Raw genomic sequence first — 12,919 nt, 5'->3', positions numbered from 1 at the left:
CCAAGCAGTTCATCCTTCCTTAAAGAATGGGGAGGCAAGGCTATTCTTCCCATATAGACTTGGTAACACCCGCAGCTACATAAAGAGGTGTGCCTTGATGTATTCAGGGTAGAGACCAAGTAGATCAGTTGTGGGCAACATAGATGTTGAACATAGATGATGTTCAGCCATGGCCAACATCACCAATGGTGAAGGATGATGGGAATTGTAGGCCAAAGTGCATCGCCCACCTCCAATAGCAATCTTCAAAGATCATAACCAGCACTTTTAACTTGGCCCAGAATCTAATAGCCAGCCATTGCAACTGCTGCCCTGGAACTTGTTCTCATCCTGAGGTGAGCTGCAGCAGCTGGCATTCCTGAACCATCTTCAAGAGTCGTCCCACACAGAGTCCTTTGCAGAAACCTGTTTCAGGAGTGTTCAGAGGTTGGGTGACTGAGGTCAAATCTTTGCCTGAAGATTGTATACATTATATATGCATAGCAATATATGAAATATACCAAACACACCCGCAAAAGCTCATGAAAAGTACCTCTGATCACTGTCACTGCCTGAAACTTAGCAGCCACTCATCCAGACACCCCCATCTTGTGCTTTAGGAGAAGCCCCATCTTCCTCACCTCAAAACTGGGATAATCGGGATGTATAAGGCATGTCGACTTCAGATATGTCACATCCTTGACTTTAATGTAAGGATAAAACATTATAAGGATTAAAATATACAAAATATTAAAATGCTAGACAAAGCCCAACTTTACTTGAAACTTTACTAAGCAGTTTCCAAAAAGTCTGTGCACTCTAAATGAAGGTATTCCCCATTTTGCCAGGAGATGGAGCTGTGGATTTTGAATCGCTGACTGGAGCCTACAAGAACAATCCGAATTTTTTCATCCAGCTCTCTCTCTCTCTCTCTTTCTCTCTCTCTCTTTAAGGAAGAAATTGGTGGAGGGCTGGAGGAAGTGCTACTACATAACTGTAATTTGAACCAATATAAGCCCGTGTCTACAATTTGTGAAAATGTGGAGCAAATAGTCGCTAATCACAAGTATATTATCTTTAAGTATTGTTAAAGCAGGCTACAATGGCACTTTACTTGCATGTGTATTGCATCTAGGACTTTTAGAATGTATACATCAGGATCTTACAGAGAATTGGATCAATGTGTTCCTTTGTATCTTGCAAAATATATCTATACGCCTTACCACTATATTTGTGGAAAGTAACTTAGAAATGAAGGTGAGCAGAGTGGGGAGGACAAGAATTTTGTTACAATCCCACTTAAGCAGTCTTTTCCACAATAAATCAAGGTTTTAATTAAAGAACTTCAGAAGATCCTAATGTGATCCCTTCTTGTGAGTTTGTGTATATACAGTATGCATTTGAAGAAAACAGTCCAAAGTGTGGATATTATATTTTTGTTTAGCACCTCTAAAAAGCCACAAAGGTTGCTGCAGGAGCTAAATGACTTTGATCTGCTGTTAGAAATTCTGCTCCCCTCCACCCTCTCCATAACTTCAGGACTCTTCGATCAACCCATTGGTGCGATGCCTGCAATAGAACCATCGGGACTTCCCACCAACAGCTTTTTAAGCTGAGCTTCTCATCAGAATGTAAACAAGCTGAAGTTGTCTGTGTATTTTGCGTGCGTTGTTTTGCTTTTGTCAAGTAGGCGTTAAATGTGTATTTAGGACTGAGCTGAGAAATTAACGTCCATCCACCTAATCAGGTCTGAGTGTTCGGTGTATCGGCTGCTGGACAACACTTGGAATGCTTTCAATAGACCATGTTTTCTAGTTTCTAAAAGGGCGTGTTTTTATCCTAAACAGGAGATGTTGTTCTCTCTGTACCGGAGGACGTGCTTATGAAACTGTTAAATGCACAGCTAATGGGATTGTTTTAATTATGGGATCCGCTGCTGAGGTCGTGCTGATTTAACCCTGTTTGGGTAGGGGCAGGTGAAAAGGGAAGCCGTTTGGGGGAAGGGAAGGTGCTACCAGCATTTGGCGAGCGGACGAAGCTCTCCGCCTCTCTCGCCCAAGATCTTGCTCTCGGCGTTGTACGTGCGCTTGCTCTTTACAACTTTTCTGCCTTTGCCAGCAAAGGTGCATCTTTAAACAAATGGCTGCTCTAAAACCCTCTCTGAGCCTCTCGCTGCCTGATGTTTGCCAGTTTCTGTGATGTAACCGGCATAGATTTCCGCGGGGCAAACCGGCAGAAAAGTTTGGAGACCATTTCCTTGAAGCTTTCTGCTGCAGACGCTTTCGGTTATTTTCTCATTCTTGCCTTGGCATTCTTCTGCTTGGTCCACGGATGGCCAGTAGTCGCCCAGTGGGAAACGCAGGCGAAAAAGACTGATGGATATACAATTAACCCTTTGGCGTATCAGAGCAACCCACCAGCAATACCATTTCGACATCTATTCGTGGTTGGGGGAAAGTTGGTGGGATATTGTCTGGAAAGATCCTGCAAATTATTCTCTCCGGCTAAACAGGCAAACAGCCGGAAACTGTATGCCCCAATCCAGCTCAACTTTGCTGTGCTGGAAGTGCTACGGAAAGTTGTAGAGCGCAAGCTAGCAACGAATCGATGGCCTTGTTTCGGTGGCGTAAGAGGGCAGATGGACAGAAGCCGGTCCCACAAAGTGCTGTGAGGCTTATTCCCAAGTACATGTGGGTCAGGCTGCCGTTTTGCTCACGGATGGCTTGAGCTGGAGCGGGCCCAGAATTTAAACACAGCACCAGGATGCGAGCCCAGAAGTGAGTAGTGAATCCAAACAAAGAGGGTGACGAAACCCCCTGGTGTGTGTCTGACTGAAAACAGAAATTTTGGCATTTTACAGTCCAAAGGACTCGTATTCTACTGGGTAGTAGGTTGCAACGATTTTTAGGCCAGGATGCTAAGCACCCTGGCCAGTAACCCAACTTTAAAATGTGTTTGCGCAGCCGTCAGGAGTGCAGACAGTGGGAATTTTTTCCTTGTAGATATGTTTAGGATCGCAGCCCTCTACTTTTGTTGAGAAAACATTGGCGCATCTTTTAGATAAATGTGATTAAACTTGGAATGCTGCATTTTATTCTGGCATTTGCGGAAAAGAATCCAGATAAAGCAGATCTTGCTCCCTGAAATGTCCAGATCAGGTGAAAAATGAAGAGGAGGAAAGAATAATAAGTTCGATCTGCTCCTAACCTTAAGACCGGCTATTCTCGACGCGACAGATAAACTCTTAGCATTTCTCCACTTTTGCAGGGAGGGGCATTCAGGTTGCTGTGAAGTTACCTTCAACCTTTATCAAATATTCCGCACTCGCAGTAAACTTTTGCCTGTGGGTGCAGTGACATCATGGGGGTGGATAGCAAAAGGAAGCGCACCTTTTGGCACTATCGGGGGACTCCCCCCACTTTTTCCCCTTTGGAGAGAGACTCTTCTTTCAGGGTTGCTGGACGCATGCCTCGATCTCTGAAATCTTACTGTGGTTACAAAATTGGGTGGCGATGTGGCCATCTAGAAATAAGTCCCGCTGAAGTATCGTGAGATGGCTTTGAACTACCACTGATACTGGAGCAATATCTAAAGTCCCATTCCAAACACTGCTTAGCTTTTAAAAAACAAGTTAAGCCTCTTTGTCACTCTGCTGATAGTATGTGGCATTCAGACCACTCTCTCTGGAGTAATCCATCGAGTTTGTCATGATTCACGCATACTGCCTTGTCTTCCTCTGTTTGACTCCCGGGTGAACCTGGGAATGGCTTCCCTCGCCGGAGCAGCTGGGTGCCTGGGCTGACTTGGGCCGATGCTTGACTTTGGGGTCATCCAAGCGAGTCCTCCTGGCTCTTTTGCTACTTGCGAATCATTATTTGATTTCGCGGTCTCAGACGGTGGAACATGTAATGTATGTGTGAACTGGCGCCCAGTCTCTTAACTGGAGCATGTACACTCGTGAAGGTAGCAAGGGGATGATGGTGTCACCCTGGCTGCCTGGACGGCTGCAGCATTTGGGAAACTGCTTGCAGACCATCCTTTGGGTAACAAGACGCCCTCCAGGTGATTTGCCCTTTATTCTTGACAGGGGTTGCTGCCGACAGGAGTTGCGCGGCTCTGCGCCCGCTCGGAGGGCCCAGGTGCCTTCCTTGGGCCAGGGGTCGCGTGGACGCAACCGCGGGCCTGTCAAAGGAGCTCGTTTGAACGCGTGCACCCGTGTCGCCTTGCTGTTGTGGCGGGGCGCGATTTGCCCTGCCCCGCCTTGCCTGCTCGCCGCCACGGGAAACTGAAACACCTCCACGCCGTCCCGGAAAGTTCCCCGGCGCTGCCCGGCTCTTCGGCACGACGGCCTAGTAGATCGCTGGTCCGCGCCTCGCTGTGCTCGCCCGAGAGACGCGGCGCTGCCACTCGCGAGCCACGTCCGGGCCGGGTGGGAGCGCCCGCCTCGTCGGTTACCGGGGCTCGCTCGACAATTAAGCCAGGTAACGAGACACTGGGCAGATGTGCTTTCATTGCACTGTAAGATAAGTGCAGCGTTAAACGCACGACAACTTCCCAGAAGCAATCAGCAAAAGTTTACGAGTGCATAAACCACAAAGACCTTTCCTCGGGTATTTTTAAAATATTTTTATAAGCCCCGCATTTAAAGCTTCTATAAATTCTGCTGCTGCCAGCTTCCAAACTGAAGTTGGTGGCGACTATTAAGCAAGCGGCTTTCCTCCAGGGAATTTAGGTGAAGAGTTTGCGGCGGGGAAACGGAAAGTCTCGGGCGAAATGATTGAGAACTGTACGCGTTCCTCGAGCAGGACTAGCTGAAGCGAGGCGGGACGCACAGGCAGCGGGCAAACGGAAGGCGATTGCTCGGAGGGGGAGGCAGGAGCCGGGTGGCGGGGGACGCTCGCGGGGCGGGGGCTGAAGGCTGCGCTTAATCAGAAAGTCGCTGACCCTCCTTATGAGCAGGAAAGGCGGACCGAGCCGCTGAGGGAAACTGGAGGACCGGCTCCCTGGGTTTTTCTGCTAATGATATGACCTTACACTTCTCCCACCTGTTCACTGCGGAGGGGTCCACCTGTCCAAAGAGCGACAGGCCATCAATCATTTCACTAAGCAGCCCCTCTTTCGGCGCGCGATCAAGCCTCTGGTTATGATGATGAAATGCCTGGAGCGTGTTTCATCGAAGAGAGCCTCTCCTTTCCCACAAACTGCTTACTGGGCAAGGTGAACCACCGCCCGAAAAGTTTCCGCAGTAAAAGGTGTTGGGAAGGGCGGTGAAGGGGAAGTTAATGAAACATTACAGATCAATGGCGACGCAGCCTTGCAGTCTTCCAAGAACAAATGCGATGAGCAGCAAAAAGGATCTCTGTCCCCATCGGGTGAAATCCCTTATCTTGGAAGTTTTACAAGCCGAGGCAAAACTTAAAACAGGGAACACTTATCCTGCTGTGGACTGAAAGGAGGTTCAGGGTATAGTCCGGATAAGGATGAAGTTGCTACGTGCAAGAACTGAGCAGTGATGGAGAGGAACACCACGCCGCCTGCAAGAAAGGGGCGATCTGGGGATTCAGCCAGGTCCCTGGGTGGCATGGAGTCCGACGGCACTTCCGTGGGGGCCGGGCCTGTGCAAGGGGCTTGACTTGCCTCTTCGAGCAGTGTAGAGACACGAGAGTGACGAGATCGGACGCGTGTCCTCGCTAGATGCAAATAGCCAGTGCTGGCAGGAGGAGGATGGGATGGGATGGGATGCGGGGGGGGGGGGGAAGGATGGGCGGGAGGCAGCTTGGCTTCTTTTCTTTCTTTCCCAGGTGAAAAATTCAAACGGAGTCTGCTCTCGCCTGCTCCTTTCCTTTGCTGAAACGAGACACCCAACTGTTCTGATATTGCCATTCAGAAACAAGGTTCTGTGGCAAACCTCATTTGTGAATCTATTACAGAGATTAATAGATTATTTCTCCTTTTTCAACTAATTCTCAGTGGGGAAATTTAACCATATGGTAAGGAGAGAATTAGAATTTCATCATATTAGAGCAAAATGTAATGAAAAGAGTCCAACACCTGGGGCCAACTGTGAAAGACACAATTAAAAGGTTTTTAATGAAACCAGAGAAACCCAAAATTTCATACCCTTCAGTTATTCTATCACATAAGAATCATTTAATGGAAGTGTTGGGGGCTATTATTCAGTGATGTCATAAGTTAGAATAAAGAACCCCAAACCCCTGCTATTATATGCCGTGGGCCTTTGGAAAGCATATAATAAAATTGGAAATTGCTGCCGCCCACCGCCAAGACTAGTGGATCAGATAGACACTCTCTTAGATATCCCTGTCACACCCTGACTGCTAGAAAAGGGAGAGACGGAGAAGGGCTGAGAGTTAGCATAGGAATACAATGTTTATCTGGTATTAGGTAGATTTCCATTGCATAAAGAGGCCATGCAGCGGGCGTTCTATAGAGTGCATCTGTCCTGAAGTCCTGCCGTTTAAAAGTGATCCCTAACAAGGTTAGGGATCCAGCACATCACCCACGATCTATACATCTGCAGTTTGACATAAGGCTATTGGAACGGGCACTGCAATCCTAAAACAAGTTTATTTGGAATTGGGTCCTGCGGGTACAACGGTGGATCTAGGACTGAAATCGGTGTACATCCCATCTCTTGTTTCTTAGAATATGCCTTGAAAGTCAGGCGCGGGGGGGGGGGGAGAGGGAGCGCCCCCACAAACACCTTCCCAAATCAGGCGACTGAAACCTCCCTGTTGATTTTACGGTTTCTCGTAACGTTGGAGAAAATGAGGCTGATGTCGACGGCAGAGCGCAAAAGCGGGGAGAACGGGTGAGGGAAGATGGAGCTGAGCACGCCTTGCACCACGCCCAGCCCCTCTCCCCGCGAGACCCCCCGTACGTAGGGTGCCTCGCCACAGAGACGACTGGCCTGCGCCCAGGGTGAAGCCGGATAGCCAATAAAGAGGCGAGCGGCTCCACACCTCCCAGCCCCCCCCCCCCCGCCACCCAGCCCCGATTTCGCAGTGCAGCTGGGCGGCCGCGGGATGGTCGTGAGCTGGACGTCCGCAGGGGCGTCACGCTGGCGTCGGTGCAAAGTTAGCAGAAGTCCGCGGGCAACCCCCGGAGAGAGAGTGTGCAGCCCGCCCGCCCCTCAATTTGCTGAAGGAAGTAAAGAGCATTCTCCGACCCAAGTCGGGCTTTTAAGTGTGCTCATTGAGGAGTGAAAGTCGCCACACATGTCAAGCTTTAAAGGCAGTTGTTGGGTTCCTAATAGGACACAACGCCTTGCAAACATATGCGTTAAGCTGTGCCTACAGATGGCAGGGAGAATAATGGAGCAGGCGCCTTTTATAAAGCGCGAGCTGCCGCCTGTCTTCGTCTGCTCCAGACCTAGCGCTCCCTGCCTGCGTGCTAGCGTCGAGTGCCTGTCTGTGTCTCTGTGCGTGTGTGTGAATGCGCGCGCGCGCCACCGCGAGCGCGCGCGTGCGCCTGCGCGAGCGCGCGCGTGAAATGAAAACTCTTCAGACTCCGGGCCAACCTAGCGCCTGGGCTCGTTTGTTACCGTTTTAATCCTATTAATTAAAACGTTAACCTGATTGGGTAGAAAGCTCTGTCCCAACAGGCGAGGCTTCTTCATAATAACCTTCTCGGCGAGATAATGAGGTAAAAGACTCCCCCGTCTGTGGCGGCGGCGGCGGCGGCGGCGGGCGGGCGGGCGACAGCAGTAGCAGGAGCGAGCGAGAGAGCAAGCAAGCGGGCGCTCGTGCTCCTGTTTCTTTTTCCTTCTTTCTTTTTTTTTCTTCCTCGCCCCTGATGGGTCCCGGAAATCTCCTGAAGGCGAATCCAGGCGAGATAAACGGCGCGAGAGGCTCGCCGGCAGCTCACAATGCCCGAGCCCTTCGCCGGGTGAGAGGAGAGAGACGATGAGAGCGGGCGAGCCGGCGCGGGCGAGCGACGCGCGCTGAGGGGGAGAAGGCACGCGCGCCGGAGAGGCCGGCCGAGCGCCTCACCTCGGAGGGACTCCGCCGGCGGGAAGAGGAGGAGGAGGAGGAGGAGGACGGCGACGGCGAAGCGCGGAGCGGCGCCGTGCGGGAGGCCAGCTCAGTCCAGTCAGCCGCAGCCGCAGCCGCCGGCCCGGCGCTTTGGAGCGGCGGAAGGGGGCGCGGGAGAGGGGGGCGGAGGGGGCGGCAGGAGGAGTCGGAGGAGGGGAGCCCGCCGGCTGGGACCATGCAGAGGGCTCTGAGCCTGGCTTCGGATGAGGACTTGTTCCACAAGAGTCTCGGCGCCTCGGCCAAGAGGATGGAGTCTGCCTTCCGCTCGCCCCCGGGGCTCGACCTGGCAGCCCACCCGCCGCAACGGGGCGAGCAGCGGCAAGCGCCGTCCCCGCTCGGCTGCTACGAGCCGGCCGACTCCGAGGCGCTGCTGCGGGAAGGCGCGGCCGGCGCGCTGGTGGCCGGCGACCCGCTGGGCAGCGCCGTGTGCGTCAAGTACGGGCAGGGCACGACGAGCCGCAGCTCGGTGGCCGAGAGCAGCGGCGGCGAGCAGAGCCCGGACGACGACAGCGACGGGCGCTGCGAGCTGCTGCTCCGGGGCCCCGGCGGGGGCGGCGGCGGCTCGGGGGTCGTGGTGGGCGCGGGGGGCGCCCTCCTGAAGGCGCCCGAGGGCGGCGCCTGCTCCAACAGCCACCACGGCGGCGGCGGCGGCGGCGGCGGGAGCAAGAAGTCCAAGGAGCAGAAGGCGCTGCGCCTCAACATCAACGCCCGCGAGCGGCGGCGCATGCACGACCTGAACGACGCGCTCGACGAGCTGCGGGCCGTCATCCCTTACGCTCACAGCCCCTCGGTGCGGAAGCTCTCCAAGATCGCCACGCTGCTCCTGGCCAAGAACTACATCCTCATGCAGGCGCAGGCCCTCGACGAGATGCGCCGCCTCGTCGCCTATCTCAACCAGGGCCAGGCCATCTCGGCCGCCTCGCTCCCCAGCTCGGCGGCCGCGGCCGCCGCGGCCGCCGCCTTGCACCCGGCGCTCGGAGCCTACGAACAGGCGGCAGCGAGCTACCCCTTCAGCGCCGGCCTGCCTCCCGCCACCTCGTGCCCGGAGAAATGTGCCATTTTCAACAGCGTCTCGTCCAGTCTCTGCAAACAGTGCACGGAGAAGCCTTAAAAGAGACCTGAACTCCCGCCCGATCCCTCCCTCTATCCTTCCTTCCCTCCCTCCCTCCCTGGGCAGGACTTCTGCTACAGCCGCCTTTCGGGGGATGATCAGGGGGCAAAAGGGGGACTTAAGTGCAACTAAGACCTCAGCTAAGTTTAAACACACACACAATCGCAATTTTTGGGGGTGTATGTTTTTGGGTGAGTGTGGACAAAGATAAATTGTAGATCGGGGGAAACATCCTCAGTCCTCCACATGGTTTCTTTGAAACTTTCAAGTACTGGGAACTTTGCTATAGGCAACCAAGGACTGGGACGGGTGTTGGTTGGGCTTGGGCTAGGGATAGATGTGGTGGAAGCAAGTTGGATTGTAAACTCAGACAAATCAAGAAGGGCACTTGAAAAGTTCTTTTTAAAAAGGAAGATGACGACGACGATATTTTATTTTATTGCTTCTGAGCCAGGAAACAAGCAAACTTGAAATGCAGACTTCTTGAGATTAGACATGTGCAAAAATTGCTCTGAAAATACTTGCATTTTTTAATTTTCTCTGAATTTTTGAACCTGTGAAAATGCACACAGAGTTTTGGCAGAGTGAGCATAAAAAGATGACAAACTCCTATTTGTGTGTCTGAAGTACTGCAGGTTTATTTTTATTTTTGAAAGATGTGCACTTTGTTTCTTTTCACTTTGCAATGCTGTGTACAAGAAGAATGATATTTATTTCAATGACCCTTTCATGCCAATAATATTCATCCTGTCATGGGTCATAGGTCTTATGTGAGGGTTTTTTAAAAATGCTTCTTAAACTTCCCATTAACTTAAACTTTGTGCCAAGTGTTTAAAATGTTGATTTGCCTAGGACATATGAACCAGAAATCTTTATGTATTGGAGCTGCTGAGGCTTATGAAAGGTCATCTGGATTTTAAGTTGCATCATCCCTGTATTTATAAATTGAGCTTTAATAAATTGCTTCAGTCCAAAAACAAGAAGAGAGCTGTATTCTTAATTGCTCAGTGAACTGGACTGTTGGTGACTAGAAACTCTTTGCAGTAGGATGGAATCTCTGTTTCTAGTTATTTACTGTGATGAGACATCAGGCATTCCTGCCAGGAATGTGCAAAACAAGGTTTTTCCAGATGAAAGTGTTCGGTTTCTCAAAGAGAAAGAAGGGCAGATATTTTTTACTACTGAGTATGAAAGTTGTTTTAGCTGAAGATGCTCATCTTAGCTGTTATTTCACATACATTTTCCCTATATTATGATAGGAGGTGAAGGAGTAAAGGAAAACTTGTTTCTCTCAAAGGCAAATTTCAAAATGAGTTTGTATGGATTTTTTTTCTCAACCAGTCCATAACCTGTTTAAATTGAAGTACTGAGGTTTTAAGCTGATTGACAACTGACATACAACAACCCAGCTGAATCAAGGTCAGTTCTGCCTCAATCTCCACCCTAAATCTAACCACAGTCACTTGGAGGTAAATCCCACTGATTCCAGTAGAATTTGCTTCCCAGAAAGTGTGCTTAGTATTGTAGTTTTAAATAGGTTTTAATCTGCTACAGACAGCATGGCTGTGGATTGAGCCACGAGTCTCTGCAGAGGTTAAGAACATGATCTTACGCATGTTTAATCTGAAGGAAGACCCTCTGAGTTCAATGGGCCTAACTCCAAGGGGTAAGTTGGGACTGCAGCCTGAATAGCTTTCCTTCTAAACACACTGGATAGAAAGAAAATCCTATTAAATCAATTACACTCCGTTCTAATGAAGAGTGTGGTTTAGGGTCTGGGCCTTCGATGTCAGCATTTAAATTTAACTGCTTTGTGGTAGGACTGTCAGTGGGACTCGAATTCTCTGAGTACTCTGACAGACCTGGATTGTGGCTCTCATTGCCAATCGACTGTAGATCCTGAAAATCTTTCTCACCCCCACCCCACTACTTGCTGATAATCCAAATTCAATCTGTCAGCTTTGGATGGCAAAATGAGTGCCATGATGGATCTGTTGGCAGGTCATGGATGTGTAAAGAGTGATATTAAATAGGTCGATCAGATGATGACAGCGATGTATGATGGTTTGTATGTGTATCTATGTTGGAAAGAATCTTTATTAAAATATTTTGAACAAATCTTTATCACGCTGTTCTTTGTAAGAGACCTGGGAAAAATGCAAAAAGGGCATAATCCCTCTTCCTTTTTCCTTCTTCTGGGGTGTGTGGTCCGTTGTGGGGAGCTATTTTGAAGAAGTAAGGTGCTAAGATGACACTGTTGTTGTTCATCTATTTTTCCTCAGTCTGTGGAAGAGGAGGGGCTGTGTGTCAGGCCACATATAGGGTAGACAAAGGGGGTTATCAGTTTTTTGTTTCTAGGCAGCTTGAAGCTTATCCTCCTATGGGATAAAGATGCTGGGGTGCAAAATCCCACTTCTCCTAGCATGATTCCGAATATGGCCAAGTTAAGTTCAGGAACTGTGTACAGGTGTGTGAGGGGCACCCGAAGGGGGGGGGGACTCTGGAAGTGCCTATGGACAGCAGCTTTGCTTTCCCCTGTATGATGAGAGCCGCTTGACTCTTCCTGCTCGGGAACGGAACTCTGGCTTATGTAAAGTTCCCACACGTGCTCTCTTTTGTGTGAGCCTGCAGATTGCAGACTCCGAATTGTAACTGAGGGATGGTTGGGGCTCAGCTGCTTTCTCCCTGTGCCTACCCCGGTTTCCACTGCGATCTGATCGCTGTTTGCCCTGTAGCTCTCATTTTCTCCCCCGGATCTATTCATGGGCGAGAAAGAAAGACCGATTGACCTCGTGCATTAATATTTCTGCTCCACTTCGCACTAAACGGGAAAAGGAGGAAGGAAGAAATTAATCAGAACCTGTAACTTTTCAAGAATCGTAACTGTACCATACAGCGAAGGCAGTCCAGACAGGGTGGGCAGCTCACCCCTAGGCGCCAGGAGAAACTGTCTCTCAGTATTTACCAGACAAAGCCTGGGTGCGTCTAATTATGATTATTAAAACAATTTCCATGACGATGTCTAATATTATGTTAATTTGAAAACAACTGTGTATGAAAACTGTCTACTATAATACCTAAATTCATTTAATGAAACACATCGTTAAGGCAATTAGACCTCCTGGATGTGATTAAGGAACATAATTACGACACTGTTCTGCGCCATAATTGGGTGTCTTTAATCAAGGGGTAAAGTGATCAGCAACACAGCCATTAGTTTGTATTGTTCTGTCTCTGCTGTCCATCATCCTGATTAGGAATTAAGCACAGCCAGAAGCCAAGCTATTTCACACACACACACACACACACACGTGCACACACGCGAGCGAGCGCGCACACAGAGGAATGGTTTGTTTTTGGGTTTTTTGTTTGTTTGTTTGTTTGTTTTTGGAAGGAGGCACATTAACTGCTCTGGGCTTCTTGGGTACCAGCTAGAGCAGCGTTTGCGTTTCCCTCGAAGTGCAAGGCTGCCCTCTGAGACGCTGCCACCTTTCGCCTAGGTGAGGATGTTGCTCAGTTATTGCTAAGAGCAGGAAGAGAAGGATGTTGTTGGGGAAATTTGGGGTAGGGCCACAATCTCGCCGGCTGCAAGGACTACGCAATAATTCGATTCCAAGGTGTCACAACATGCCTAGCCACGTTACTGACACACGGCTGAGGTCCTCAACAAACTCCGCTGAAAGCAAAACTATTTGTTCCCCAGGAAATCGGTCTAAGAGTAGGGCATCAGCTCTAGTCTCAAAATGCGGAACCCTCCCATCCCGTTTTAGTTAAT

The 12,919-nt window shown here is 50.1% G+C and overlaps 1 protein-coding gene across 1 annotated transcript; it reads left to right on the top strand.

Annotated features, from left to right (window-relative positions):
• Positions 1-8,208: 8,208 nt before the first annotated feature.
• Positions 8,209-9,144, top strand: BHLHE22 (basic helix-loop-helix family member e22). Its single transcript, XM_044424427.1, has one exon. The coding sequence runs from the start codon at positions 8,209-8,211 to the stop codon at positions 9,142-9,144; it is 936 nt and encodes a 311-aa protein (XP_044280362.1).
• Positions 9,145-12,919: the final 3,775 nt, after the last annotated feature.

This window comes from Varanus komodoensis, unplaced genomic scaffold, assembly GCF_004798865.1.
Source record: "Varanus komodoensis strain SLA01 unplaced genomic scaffold, ASM479886v1 scaffold14_1, whole genome shotgun sequence".
NCBI lineage: Eukaryota > Metazoa > Chordata > Lepidosauria > Squamata > Varanidae > Varanus > Varanus komodoensis.
The sequence above is the reverse complement of the archived record's forward strand: the minus strand, read 5'-3'. Positions and strand labels throughout refer to the sequence as shown.

What these genes read in the sequence shown, in the direction of transcription:
- BHLHE22 (XM_044424427.1), top strand. Translation starts at nt 8,209, where the DNA reads ATGCAGAGGGCTCTGAGCCTGGCTTCGGATGAGGACTTGTTCCACAAG.